The sequence below is a fragment of the Hakea prostrata genome, chromosome 1 (genome assembly GCF_041222555.1).
Source record: "Hakea prostrata isolate BN-2017 chromosome 1, UWA_Hpros_2, whole genome shotgun sequence".
In the NCBI taxonomy this organism is placed as follows: Eukaryota; Viridiplantae; Streptophyta; class Magnoliopsida; order Proteales; family Proteaceae; genus Hakea; species Hakea prostrata.
In genome coordinates, this window is record NC_142600.1 from 78,788,675 (window position 1) to 78,804,107 (window position 15,433).

Here is a 15,433-nt window from a genome sequence, read left to right on the forward strand (position 1 = left end):
GTATAATAGTGGATAAAGATTTAAAAAATGATGGGGTGGATGTTAGAAAAGTGGGTGATAGTATTATTATTGTTATCAAGGTTGTAAAGGAGAAAGAGTTCGTAAATATAATTTGTGCATATGCACCTCAAGTAGGATTAGATTAAAATCTTAAGCTAGAAGATTGGGAAAATATGGATGGATTAATGTAAGGAATTCGTCAAGGAAAAAAGATTATCATAGGAGATGATTTAAATTGACATATTGGAAAAGATCAAAGAGGATATGAGAGTGTACATGGAGGATATGGTTTTGGAGAAATGAATGAAGAAGTGATTTCAATTTTAGACTTTGCTACTGCTTTTGATCTATCTATTATAAATATTTACTTCAAAAAGATAGATGAGCATTTAATTACCTTCAAAAGTGGACAGCATAGAAGCCAAATAGATTTCTTCCTAACTAGAAGGACTGATAGATTGTTATGCAAGGATTGCAAGGTGATACCAAGGGAAAGCTTAATTGCGCAACATAGACTTGTGGTCTTGGATATGTGCTTAGTCCCAAGAACACATAAAAGGTCCAAGGTAAACTATCCTAAAATAAGATGGTGGAATTTGAAAGGAAAGTGCTCGAAATCCTTCGTTAATGAAGTAGTCAAACAAGGAAAATGGGATCTTAAAGGGGATACCAATGCAATGTGGAATGAGATGGCTATGTGTATTAAGAAGGTGGCTAAAGATGTCCTAGGTGAATCAAAAGGAAAGCTCCATTCTTATAGAGATACATGGTGGTGGGATAGTGAGGTTCAAGCTGTCATTATGAATAAAAAAACTAGTTTTAAGACATGGCAAAGAACTAAGGATGTTAAGGATTTTCAAAGATATATGTTGGATATATATGAAGCTAAAAAAAAATTGTTGGAAAAGTAAGGAAAAAGAAGTTTGAAGAGTTATACAATAAATTGGGCACGAAGGAAGGGGGAAAATCTATTTATAAAATAGCTAAGATGAGGAATAGGAAGAGTAGAGATCTTGACCATATTAGATGTATTAAAAATGGAGATGGTAAAGTTTTAGTTTGTAATGAGGATATTAAGAAAATATGGGAAATCTATTTCTCTAGTTTACTAAATGAGCATTCTTCAAGCACTTATGTTTCGGACGATTACACCTTTCACCAAGACACCAATGTCCGAACTTATATACGTAGAATTTTGATGTCCGAAGTAAAAAGAAGCTTTGAGGAGGATGAAACTCAGTAAGATACAAGGTCTTGACGAAATCCCAATTGAAGTATGGAAGAGCTTAGGAACCCATGGACTAGTTTGATTGATTAAGTTGTTTAATAAGATTATGAGCACAGGGAAAATGCTAGATGAATGGAGGAGAAGCGTTATAGTTCCAATTTACAAAAATAAAGGAGATATTCAAAGTTGTAATAACTATAGGGGCATTAAATTGATGAGCCATATGATGAAATTATGGGAGAGAATAATTGAAACCCGTTTGAGACACTTAACTACAGTTACGGAGAATCTATTTGGGTTTATGCTGGTAAGATCTACAACGGAGGCTATTTACCTAATTAGGAGACTTATGGAAAGGTATAGAGAATGTAGGAAACACCTTCATGTGGTATTTATTGACCTAGAAAAAGTTTATGATAGAGTCCTTAGAGCATTAATTTGGCAAGTACTAGAGAAAATAAGTGTTGTAAATAAATATGTAGATATAGTTAAGTATATGTATGATGGTTCGATGACTAGTGTTAGAACATTGGGGGGATAAAGTAATGAATTCTCGATAACAATTGGGCTACATCAAGGGTTAACTTTTAAGCCCATATCTATTTGCACTGGTAATGGATGAATTAACCAAAAACATTCAAGATGAGGTCCCCTGGTGTATGCTTTTTGCGGATAATATTGTGTTGATTGATGAGACACAAGTGAAGATTAATACCAAATTAGAATCATGGAGAGTAGCTTTGGAGTCAAAATGCTTTAAACTTAGTAAATCGAAGACAGAATATATAGTTTGTAACTTTAGTCATGATTAGGCAGATGATGAGATGGTGATACTTGATGATAAAGAGATTCCTCAAAGTGATTGTTTTAGGTACCTAGGTTCAATCATAAGTAAATGAGGTGATTTAAAGGATGAGGTTTCCCAAAGAATTAAAATAGGGTGGATGAAGTAGAGAGGTGCGTCCGGGGTCTTACGTGATCGACGTATTCCATTAAAACAAAGGAAAAATTTTATAGGACCATTGTTCGACTAGCTATGATGTACAGTGCAGAGTGTTGGGCTGTTAAAAAGAATCATTTAGATAAATTCAGTGTAGCAGAAATGTGGATGCTGAGATGGATGAGTGACAAAACTAGGATGGATAAGATAAGAAATGATCATATTAGACTTGGTCTGGGAGTAGCTCCCATAAGTGATAAGCTTCGAGGAAGTTGTTTGAGGTGGCACGACCACGTTCAACGGAAACCTATAAATGCCCCTGTACGGATAAGTGATATAATCCATATTGAAGGAACTAGAAGAGCTAGGGGTTGACCTAAGATAACCTTAGGAGAAGTGGTGAGAAAGGATATGTAGGTTTCTCAACCTTAGGGGCAAGAATCCATGTAGCCGACCCCATTTAGTTGGGATAAGGCTTTTTATTGTTGTTGTTGTTGTATTAATATTCAATAATAAACATGAAAATAAAAAATAAAACTGACTATTGAATGGTGAGCGGCCGACAAAACTTAATGAGTCCCACTAGTTAATTCTCCCTCCTTCCCACTATTCACACTTTCATAAAATTTACCATATAAATATTAAAATATATGATCATATAACATAATAAATTCTCAGCAAAAAGCAAGAACCCAAAAAAAAAAAGGAAAAAAAAAAAAAAGAGAAAGAAAGAAAGAAGAAAAGAAAAGAAAAGAAGATTAGAAGAGAGAGTGAAATGAGAAAAGAGATTCAAGAGAAGAACAAATAAGAGATCCAAGTAATTGAACAAAGAAATAGTGGTACTTACTTACTTCAACAGTTTGTCTAGAATGAGAGAAACCTTTGAAGCTTGAAGAAGACTTAAAGCTCATTGTCGCTTTCAGAAACAAGAGAATTCGAAAATAGCAAAATGGAAATGCAATTAGAGTACGAAGGGGTTTAAATACCTTCAAGCAATAGTTCATCGATGGATAAGATCAATCTAAATCAACACTCAAGAATGAACGTCAATTCGAGAAACGGGACGCCATGATGGTGCCTTTGCCCAATGGGCACCTAGCCTGCATAGCTCATTTTGTGTTGAACAAAGGTGGCTCGATAGGAAGTAACGGTTTTGACAATGAATGCGACCTTTGGGTAACACTCGATAACAGTGAACGTTTGAACTAATAGCAGTGCACACTCAGGAAGAACATACCAAATGGTCAATCTACGAATCTTGACCATTATGTTTAGGGGGGCTCATGATAAATAAAACTAATAATCTTTAACCAACCGGGTCGAACCACAATCGTTTGGTTTTTCCTAACAGGAATCGGAACAAGGAGCTTGCCCGAGAGTTCCTTGAGTGCAAAGGAACTCGACAGTTATGGAACGAAATGTGATCTCGCCATTTTCGGGGTGGGCAATCGTGCCAAAAAAGGAATTGACAACTAAGTTAGATTAGGGGAATCAAAACCCTACGATCGTGCGGCCACAAAGGAGATTTGTGAATTGACATAATGGTTGGAAATGAGAGGTAAATCATATATAAGTAAAGGAAGCACCTAGGGAGAAGGTAACTAAATCGTTTCCCTCCATTCAATATTTCAATTAAGCTATGCAACTTGTCAGAGCTTGTTGGTGGTGCACTTATTGACTTAACCATCAGAGGTGGCTTCCTGATCACCAAGTCAGCTCACGTTTGACATCTGTTTTGCAGGCCTCCAGTGGTTGAACAATTTTCATTCGCATCAGGAACCAACCAAGCTGATAAGCTTGTTGAGGATGCACTGTCGAGACTTTGAGGAGCCTGATTGAATTTGCTTTGAGGTTTTATTGTTTCGTATTGTGGTATTATGGGCATAGATTTATCCACTTTTCTTGTCTCTTTTTGAGTATTTCAAGTACAAGCTTTGGCTTCGAGTGGGTTTGTTTCTTCAATTTCTTCTTTTTTGATGGATTTCAGATACAATTGAGATGAAAATGAATTTGTGAATTTGTGCAGGTTGCTAGAAGAGTTGTTCAGGTCCGACGATTCCACCACCTGTTTAGCCGGTTGGATCATTGATTTAGTACTGTTTGGGAGATTTGACGGTGGTAGGTGTACTCCATCAGGAGAGGGTGGGGCCGTGGTGGCTGATAGGGGAGGGAGTGTGGTGGTTTTTGAAGGTATAAGGTGGTTTCCAGTAAATTGTAGTAAGAATTCCTTTCACCCACCTAAGGTCAGATATGGAATGAGACACAAGATTGTTTAATAGATTGATATTATAAAGGTATTTTGATTATTTTATTTGAAGACTTAATTGGATACTAACTGAATTTGTTAAGTGTGAAGTCCATGTAATATTGTCCTGAGTTATAACTTAAAAGTTCTACCAAAAAAGTTTTTTTTTTTTTTTTTTTATAGTTCTTCCAAAAAAGTTATAACTTGAAAGTAAATTTTTTCTCACTTCAGTGAGGCGAGAAGACTTTCAGCTTTTAATGGGTTACACTTAAAAAAAAAAAAATTCTATTTTTCCAAAAATAACGTATAGAAGACGTGGGAAATGCTGGATCTGCCAGACTGCCACTCTTTATTCAAATTAGTCTTCTCCACATATAAACAGCCTTTTTTTTTAAATACTCACCCAACCGTTGGAAATTGGATCCTATATATGGATGATGGATCCCACTACGATATAATTGGTCCCCATTTTGTCTCTTCTCTCTCGGCATTGCCGCTCCAATAAATTTACCATTTATCGAAAAACAAAAGTGTCAATGATTAATAATGCAAAGGCGAAGGAGTTTCAGCCTTCAGGTCTAAAATACCACTTAAATTGTCGTCACCATCCACACAATTTAATCTATACAACAATAGAAGGTGAAACAACCGTGTGTTACAGGTATTATGGGATCCTCCCCTCTTCTCTGCATGTACAATCTTTAGATGCAGAGGCAATAAGCTTTTCTGGTTTCGTCATTAAAATGGGAGGAAATGGGAATTCCAGAGCTTGAACTAGTTTAGTACTTCAGTTACAGTGCTGGTGGGTCATTGGGACTGGGGTGTGGCATTATCTATTGGCTATTGCGCGGCTACTGCCAACTGGGGTAGGGTAATTAGGGGCGTGCCTAGTTGCCCACTCGTCTTTTTTTTAACCTTTTTTCTTTTCTCGGGGTAGAAAGAAAGAAAGGGGAGGTGTGCCCCATTCTGCTAAACGGCAAAAGTGAGACCATTTAGGTGGGCTTGCGTGCCTGTCAGCTGCTCTTTTTTTAAAATTGTAATTTTGCAAGCAAATATCAAATATGCAATTAGTCCTGTTATTCTTGCCCCTCTCTCTCTCTCTCTCTCTCTCTCTCTCTCTCTGAGTCGTATGTGGGTTCGGATTTTGCTTGTTTTCTTTTCTTTTTTGCAAAGCAAAATGGCAAAGCCGTGCTGCTAGAGTTATTTTGTATTTTCGTATATCTGACTACCTTTGCAACGTTTTTCAATTACTTCTTCTACAAACATTGAAAGACAACTGCAGAGGGGGTAGAAGAAGCAAAGGGAAGGGAACTAAGAAGAACAAACTTACTGATTCAAGGAAAAACAAGCGGCGTTTGCTGCATTGCCAGTAGCCGGGGCTCCCAAATGGGTCTAATGCCCACCACCAGACACCCCAAGGGCGGCGGTGTCGGAGTCTCTGCCAGATGGGTTTCTCTGCTATGCATTTCCAGTTTCATTTTGGGAATGTTGGTCGTAGACAGGTTGGTTTCTCTCCCCTCTCTCTCTTTTTCTTTTTCCGGTTCATCTTATAAAGTGCCTAGGATCTAGAGTATGTTGATCTCTCCCTGAGTCTAAAAATCTCTTTCCTCTTCTCAAGTGATTAGTGAGTTCATAGATGTTGGAGAAATTGCTTCTATTTGACACAGACCTCAATGCAAGATGCAAATTTGACATCTTGGTTTCTAAATTATCAACACCATGTTAATAGAAATAACAGTCCTTTGTTAGATTCTCGTCTATTCTGTGCTGCTCTAATTTCTGGGTTTCGGGTCTGGCTTGAGCTAGAGATGTGTCTCAGACTCAGAGGAGGCAGGGCTTACGTCTCCAAGGTTGTCTTTTTCGCTTAGCTCTGTTTAGACAGCTGGCCAAGGATATAGATTCCTGGATACTATTGGCTGTAAAATTAAAATTAAAATAAAGAAAAAATAATAATAATCCCGGGATGAGATTTGAGATCTTTAGTTTCCCTTCCAACAGTCTCAGAGCGTTGTCGGAGCTGATTCATACAATTGTCACTAATGTGATTGTGATCATCTCTGCCTCCGATAATTTAATCAGTGAGATCCAAATTTTCCGATGTTAATCATTAGTGAAAGAGGGCCTAAATGTGCTCAGGCATTGATCAATCGTTTGTCAACCTAAGAGCAACTTGACTGTAATCTTTTATTAGATAGCTGATCGATCCTTGGGGTATCCAAAATGTAAATAAAAGAATTTCGAATCCAGTATTAGAGACTCCCTGGTATATTCACTTGGACGGCTATTTCAAATCAAATCCACCCCATGGATTTGAAATAGCCTACATGTTTTTAGTCCTTGCTATCTAATACTCAGAGAGAGACCATGTTGCATTCAAATGCTAGCAATGCAACATCTGATATGGTAAATGACAAAGTGCTCTACTGGAACAGACTCTTGCATAGCACTGGAGTTGCATGTCTTGCCAATTGCTCAAAATAATGTTGGGCCAATGACTATCCATGCTGGTTTCCATGCCCCACTCAAGATTTTGTTTTTATTTATTAGGTGCGAGTACCTGGGACTTTGCGCTTTGAAGCAGCATACTTTGCAAGATGTCTAGCCATTTGTTGAATTTAGAGGAAGTTATGACATGCTTACTACTGGATGATAAACTTTCTACTCTTATACTGATAGATTTTTTCCCAACCACCCCCCCCCCCCAAAAAAAAAGGGGGGTAGTAGCTGGCAATATTTATTCACTAGACTAAGGATCTCGGAGAGCATACTCTTGAAACATCTTGATTACCTGGCAGAAGTGAAGGGGTATTGTCAATAAGATAATGCAGGGAGACATTAAAGTGATTTGGGGGTCTGAACTTTTAGAGATATGGTAAAACATTTCACCAATATCAAAGCACCTCTCAATAATGCTGATCAGTAGTAATCTACTAATGGCAGGGGTCTTTTAAATTGATCCCAATACAGCAATGCCACATTGGAAAATTGCATGTTTAACCATAGGGGTTTTACCTGGAATAACAAGAATCAATTTCTTAATGGATCAAAAGCACTTTTGTCCTTACGCAGTCCTCAGGACAGCAGTTCATTGGTGTCCTATTTCCCTAGGACAGATTCTTGGTCTTCATGACTCAAGAAGACATACCATATTTGCTAGCAAATAGGGACAGCTTCTTTATAGACTGAAAATTCTTTAAGCTGGCTGCTGGTATTCAAACTTGAGTAGTGATGGATACAGCATATTGTCACTCTTCTGCAGTCATCTGGACAGTGAGCATGCATCCAGTGGATAAGATTAGATTGATGCTGCTAACATCAGAGCTCTTTGCAAATGAATCTGGAGGCTAAGTTGAACCCTGGATATGCTGTGATACTGAAAATGGTCAATTGCACATGAAGCCATGAAGCCCCTTCCCCTATTCTAATTATCCTATAAGATTGTTAGGGTCTGGGAGGTTCAACATACTATAAGGTAAAATGTGAAAAGAAAAATGAAGAGGTTAACAGTAATATAAATATACACAAAGCATGAATGAAGGCATGAATTAATGGAACTCCTTTCTCACCCCCACCCATCGTGATATCTTATGGGCGCAAGATATTGTTGACTTCTTGTTTTTAAAGAGGAAATAATCTTTCTTCAGAGATGCTAACTCCTCCCCATATTCACCCCGAGGAAATTTCCTCCATAGTGTCTGCAAGTGTTCTTTCCAAGGCAACATTGGACATAATTCCCTAATATTGAAAGACATTGACATTGTATGCATCTCCCTGGCTTTATTTGTTCATTAGAACCTGATATTTAGAGAACTCATTGACGTTGTTCCACTTTCCTACTAGACCTGATTCCTAGTAAACCTGATATGCATCTTCTTTTCTATGGTTTTCACCCTGAAGGAATGGCTATCTAGGTCAGTACATACACTCTTTTCTGGAAGTCATTGAGTGATATATTTAAATTGAATAAATTAGCATATTACATTCCATGCAGATATGTAGCACTGAGAGATTCAGTTTATACTAGGTTTATTACATAATTGTGCTCACCTGTTTGCCATTCAAAGCTTTCATGCATAATATGGTGACAAATTAGATGTCTTAGGCTGTTGAATAGTGACCGTTTGATCTTGCACATTAGACTTGTGTGTCATCACGTACTTGTAAGCTGTGCCATGCATTGGTGGATGCAACTTTAAATCAAAATTACATTTAGTCTTGTATTGATTAAGTCACCTACTATGTTTATTTTTCTCACAATTTCCTAGGCCGAAGTTTGCTTTATCTGGTCTAGTTAAAATACTGATATTTCCAGTTTGCTTGTTTTACATGTTTCTTAACTTCGGATTGTCTGATTATGTTCATTTTTACAGGTTATGGGGTACTCCTGATGCAATTAAACAAGACAATGTGGATTCATCTGTGAAAAAGCATCTAGAACATGATCATAGACTGGTAGTTAATTGTGAAAGAAAGGCAAGTGAAGAGAAAAATGTTGCAACTAGATGGTTTTTTTCCTTCTCGGTTTATATAACTTGCATTTGGAAATAATTGTTTGCATTGTTTCAGGACTCTTCTCTTCATGCAGGAGATATCCTCGCTCAAGTTTCTCAGACACATGACGTAATAATGTACTTTCTATTTTCTTCCCAAGTACATTTATGAGTTGCTAGAATATACCTACAGTTCATCTTCCTTACTTCATCTTCTTTAAGTTTTATCTCGACCGGATTAACATGAAAAGTGAAGACAAAGGAAGAAAGGTAATGTAGTACTGTATTTGATTGATCAAAACAGTAGCCAAATAGGACCTTTCGCAGGGAATCAGTTTCAGATTTGATGGACTTAAGGTGAAACAGAGTTTAAATGGGAAAGAGGGCTGAAACTAAAATGGTATTATAAGGATAATAGCATATAACTAAACAGACTGAATAGATCTTCAAATAGGGGTAAAACTATAATGAAGAAAGTGAAAATAACAATGTAACATGTAACACCCGGGCTTCACACCGCAAGGTGGATCGATTGGATCGAACACCAATCTACTTTGATTAAACAAATGGGTTCTCCAAATAGGAGGAATGCTAGCAAGCAATTTGATTTTAATTCATGAGTTGTCTTTTCACCTCTTACATGAGTCTCTTGTATAGCACTCTAAAGAGACCAAAACAATAATGAAAATATCCAACTACTACCCAACACAACATACTACAAACATTAATGGAAACATCCAACTACTACCCAACACCACTAGTCAAAACAATAATGGAAACATCCACCTACTACACCCCACCACTAACCAACATCACTTACTAGCTCCTTTTGTTGACTTTTCAAAGCTAGACTTGGGCTTAGTTCAAAATAGTGGACTGATCTTCTCCCACTAAAGTAATCCAAGCCCATGAAACCATGGGCTCGTTTTATCCCACTACAATAGTCCTAGCCCATGCAAGCCATGGGCTGTTTTGGATCATATCCTTAGGCTTTGATGAGCTTGACCATTGGGCTTTTCTCTTTTTTGTATATGCTGCCAATTCTGCATCAAAAGGTACAACTTAATTTAGGTTTATTTAGGGGGTTTATATGACATATCATGGAATAATGCTTTCAGGAATTTAGACAAGACAATTTCCTCCCTGGAGATGCAGCTAGCTGCAGCTAGAGCTGCCAAAACAGGCAATGAGGAAGGATCTCCAATGGTTACAAAGCCAGGAGTTGAGCAACTGGAGCGCCAAAAGGTGTTTTATGTTATGGGAATCATCACTGCATTCAGCAGCAGAAAGCGCCGGGATTCAATCAGAGAAACTTGGATGCCCCAGGGTATGATACTTAAATTGTTGCCTATTCAATTATACATGTATTGGAGAATTATTAAATATTATCTATTTTGCTCTGATCATTTACTGCCAGGAAATGATCTAAGAAGATTGGAGAAAGAAAAGGGAATTGTAATCCGATTTGTTATTGGCCACAGGTAAGATACCTCCAGTTGCTTAAAGTTTGTTGTTTCTCTCCGGGCAAGATCATTGACATATATGGGGGTTTGCTTTTCTGAACTCTAGTGCAACCCCAGGTGGTGTTCTGGATCGTGCTATTGATGCAGAAGATGAGCAACATCAGGATTTTTTGAGACTGGTTTGTTAATCCTTCAGTAGCTAAGGATTATTAAGTTGAAAGTTTTCCTCAAATCTTTCTGTCATTGCGTCAGATATGTGAAAATTGTTATTCAGAGTTCAGATCATATTCTTTGTAGAACCATGTGGAAGGGTACCATGAATTGTCTTCAAAAACTCAAATATACTTTTCAACAGCCGTTTCAAAGTGGGATGCTGACTTTTACATTAAGGTCGATGATGATGTGCATGTCAATCCTGGTTAGTGGACCCTGCGTTGCTCTTTGATTGAATTGTTTTTAAGAACAACCGTGGAGTTCACTTGACTGCAATATGCAACAGGTATGATTGCTTCAACTTTGGCACATCATAGGTCGAAACCACGTGTTTATATTGGTTGTATGAAGTCTGGCCCTGTTCTGTCACAAAAGTAAGAGCCCAAAATATTTTCTTTCTGATGTAACATGCATCTAGTATATTACTATATTTATTGCCTATATTTGTCCTTCTACAGATGTTCCAAATACAACTATTTATATGTTCTGCAGGGGGGTTAAGTACCATGAACCAGAATACTGGAAATTCGGTGAGGAGGGCAATAAATATTTTAGGCATGCAACAGGACAACTGTATGCAATATCCAAAGATTTGGCTACCTATATTTCTGCTAACCGGTAAGTTCATAGTAGAGGGCTCTATTTTCTTCTCATTTAAGGCCTCGTCATTGTTCTATATTCACGGAGTTTTTCATTTCAGGCATGCACTACACAAGTATGCAAATGAAGATGTTTCTCTGGGTTCTTGGTTCATTGGTTTAGATGTTGAGCATGTTGATGATCGGAGTCTCTGCTGTGGAACTCCCCCAGGTATCGCTTGTTTGAGAGTATTTTGCTTTTCCTCTTTATTTCTTCTTCTTAGTATCTCCTCCATATAATTTTTTGGGTAATCAATTGAAAGTGAATTTGCAAAGATCATCTTTGATATCTAATTGTGTACTCTTGTATTGATGTGTTCTTGGAGGAAAAAAAAAGAAAAAAAAAAAAAAAAGGAGAATAAAACAGAAAAAGAGGGGTGACAGATCAGACATTTTAGAGTGAGCGATGCTATATTTAGGGCTGTAAATGGATAACCAAAATCCGCCTCTGAATTCACATTTGTATTCATTTTGTCTAATTATTAATAAGATGCAGATGTGGTAATACCCCTTTCGACCGATTTATCCAACCAAGTAAATTATCCGATTAAGTTACTTTTGTTGGATTTGCTTCTTATTTTTATAATATTTTAACTAAAGATATGTGAATAATTTTCTGGATTTTCTATTAAAATAAATACAGAGGAGAATCAATACTAAAAAAATGTAAGAATATCAAAGACTAAAAAGAGTAGAAAAAAGGGGAGTTGCTAATTTCTTAAATTTCACGTCTAACTCTCAAACAAAATAGTAAAGATGTCAACGTGTAGTCGGAAACTTGTATTCAATATGTAGTTATGCCCATTTAGAAGAATCTATATAAAAAAATAACTACCCGAATATCATCCAAATCCGATTGAATCCGTTCAAAACCCGATTGGTTATTATCCTATTCTGTCCAAACATAATAGATTTGGATATGGTATTGCCACTATCCAATCCAACTCCGATTCATTTACACCCCTAGCTATAGTAATCTGAGTGTAGGGAGGGGTTCCATCGAGACTTCTGCTAGGCTCTACGATTAACTCATCTATGCTGTGGTCATAATGCTACAATACAATTCATGCAATCAGGTCCCTAGCGTTGATGTATTGAGTTGGCTTTTGGCCAATTGGTAATAAGAGATTAACATATCTACCACCTAAACTAGCATTCCTTGACAAGTACCATTGAGAATATTATGAGATGTTTATTAGAGAACCTCAATCCTAGGTTTGCTAGACTTGCAACACTATCATTTCCCTTTCCTGCATTCCCTTCTGCCTTTCCTAAAGAACTTGGGATCATGACGAGAAGAAAATCAAACCTAGCATAGTCTAACATGATCTACAGCCTCACTTCTGGAAACTAGCTTCACAAGACCATCCATCAATTTATAGCGGGAAAGAAACCTGTGGACCTAATCTACAACTGGAAAAAGAAAACTTGAGAATCATATTATTTTCATGAAGAGGTTTGAGATAGAAGATGCATATATTTTAACTCATTAAAATCTCAATAATATAGCTTTTCGGGAGATGAGATATCTTACAGTTTCTGAGTAATATAGCTTTCAGGGAGACAAGATGGCATACGATTTAATCTTGGATATCCAGCCATCTCGGAATTATAACATTAGCGTATGCCTCCCAACCCAACCTGGCTTAGATTTTAGCCAAAAAATAATGCACCAACTAGGTTTTTTGGTTTTCTCCTCTATGGACTTTCTTCAAGCTTACTCCAAGTGCAGGATTCACCTTATAAGTGGATAGCAGTGTGGTTGTTTTCCAACTCAGTGTTCATCAGTCATTACTGGAACTAAGAGAATTGAACAGAATTGAACCTGTTAATAAGCCTCGTTCACTACGGGAACAAGGTATAATGATTACTTTGTTAAATCACCTTGTTATTGTATGTGGGTTGAATGATTGGTTTTTGCATGGTAGGCATATCTAAGATTCTGCTGACCAATTCTACAAGGAATTACAATCTCATAGTCGACTAAGGATCCCTCGATCATTCATTCACCACTAGCATAAAGAATTAACCGAGTCCAAAAGCCACTTCTATTTGTTCCCATTGGATCCAAAGTTTTCACCCTATATATACACTGTTATACCAAAATTAGATGGTGTGTACTTCTGGCTATTTTCCTCTACCATAAGAAAACAGCCTTTCAAGACACCCGGCCTAGATCCAGTGTTACAGGGTTGCTGCAAATTTCTGTGCACAATAGGACCATCTTGATGGGCTGTTGAGCTTGGAATGCATAAACTGTTGTTGGCTTCTCATTTGTATCCAGTTCAGATAGGGTATTTTGACAGAATTTCTGTTGTCTTTTTGTTCTTCTCCCTCACATATTTGGCGCCTCACTTTGCTTTTGATTTCTGCAGATTGTGAGTGGAAGGCACAAGCAGGGAACCCCTGTGCTGCATCATTTGATTGGAGCTGCAGTGGCATTTGCAAATCTGTGGAAAGGATGAAGGAGGTACATCAACGCTGCGGTGAGGGTGATGGAGCAATCTGGCATGCAAACGTCTGAAACTTGATCACCCCATTAGCTTTCTTGTAATATAGATGTAGTTTGTGACCAAACTCTATTCCAAATAGGCTGTCTACCCGATTTTGCATATTGATATTTATGGGGTAGAAGACCCAAAATTATACTGGAAGTCCATCTTACTGACAGTTAAAATGAAAAACATAATGCTGAAGATGGCCTGTTTGGTTACATGAATCCAGGGATTTGAAATGAAATGGGATTCTAAATCTATAGATTTCAAATCTACAGATTCATGGTTCAAAAAATTAATTGTTTGGTTAGCCTCAAATCTACCGAAGTTCATAGAATTCTGTTGGATTACTTTGCATGAATTTGCAAATTTTATCCATTTTTTTACTTATAGTAGAATCTATGGATTTCACCCAATACTCAAGAATGGATTAATTTACGTTTTTAGGCAAAAAAATGGATTTCATGAATCCAAGGATGTTTTACAAGCAAACATATACAATTTTCGATTTATGAATCTAGGGATTTGAAATCTTTGAATTCAGATAACCAAATAGGCCCTAAAATCTTACCTAGGTTTAGAGCGTGACTAGAAAGTTTTGCATTTCTTTTTTGTAAACTACTAGAAGAGGGAAACGGGCAACGCTTTGGCACCAGATATCCGGAGTAGTGGAAAAAGCAGCTATGAGAAGTGGAAAAACCATCAAAGAACGAAGATTGTTCAACTGGTGGCTTGCATTACCAAGCCATCCTGGCAAGCTCCTCCAGTTCAATTATTATTCTTGACTTGAGTTATTATCATAAAAACTACTCACTATCTAGCATAGGATAAGCAGCTTTAGAAAGGCAATGAACCCCTTGCAAGCGGGGTAAAGACAAAGACGAAAACTATAGAAGAGTAGGGTTTGACTCTCCTTGCCCAATTGGTCAAGCTGCAGGCTTACACCTTAAAGCTAACCTCACTACAAGCCTTGCGTGCTTTCTCAAAGCCTTGCTAGTTGAACAGCTGAACAACTAGCTTTAGGCTTACTCATAGCATTGCTAATCGATTCATTAAGTTTTCATTGAAATAGGATCTACATAAGGAAAAACACTTGCCATTTGTTGGTTATTAGGGGCATCCCGAAAAAGTCCGACAAAAAAAAAAATAAAATAAAAGAAGAAAAGAAAAGAAAAAGAAAAAGAAAGAAGAAGAGGAGAAGAAGAATAAATTGACGCAATTATGTGGCAACTCCACGTTTGTACCTTTTTTGGGCTCTTGATCCATGTCTTTGTACTTTTTTTTTTTAGTTTTTTTACGAAGGCTTAGGGGATTGGGATATATATATACATATATCATACTACTATAATAAAAGCATGTACTCTATCTTTTGAATCTTTTCTTCCTTAAATTTTCTAAATACCAATAATTTGTATATCTCTTTTTATTTTTGGATATTTGACTTGTTTTTATTATTTTCTTAATTTTATCGTTTCTCTTGACCTTTTATCTTCTATCGTTTTCCCTCTCCCTCTCAACTCTCTCGTCTCTCTAATCCTTCTTTCGCCCCTCTCTCTGCCGTCTTTTCTCTTCCTCTCGCTCTTTGTCCTTGTCTCTTATCTTGTTTTGTTCTCTCTTGAATATTCCTATATCCCTTTACTCGCTTTCTGAATATCTCTACTTTTTTTTTTGTTGTTTGTTTTTTGTTATCTTGTTTTTTTTATTTTTTCTTTTTTTTGTTT

General features: G+C 37.0%; 1 protein-coding gene across 1 annotated transcript; it reads left to right on the top strand.

Annotated features, from left to right (window-relative positions):
• Nucleotides 1-5,489: 5,489 nt before the first annotated feature.
• LOC149030293 (Galactosyltransferase family protein) lies at nt 5,490-14,049 on the top strand. The gene is made up of 11 exons (XM_089142569.1): nt 5,490-5,915; nt 8,784-8,886; nt 8,980-9,041; nt 10,022-10,230; nt 10,321-10,384; nt 10,473-10,545; nt 10,664-10,784; nt 10,866-10,953; nt 11,072-11,197; nt 11,280-11,389; nt 13,593-14,049. The coding sequence occupies exons 1-11, from the start codon at nt 5,800-5,802 to the stop codon at nt 13,739-13,741; spliced, it is 1,221 nt and encodes a 406-aa protein (XP_088998695.1). The 5' UTR covers nt 5,490-5,799; the 3' UTR covers nt 13,742-14,049.
• Nucleotides 14,050-15,433: the final 1,384 nt, after the last annotated feature.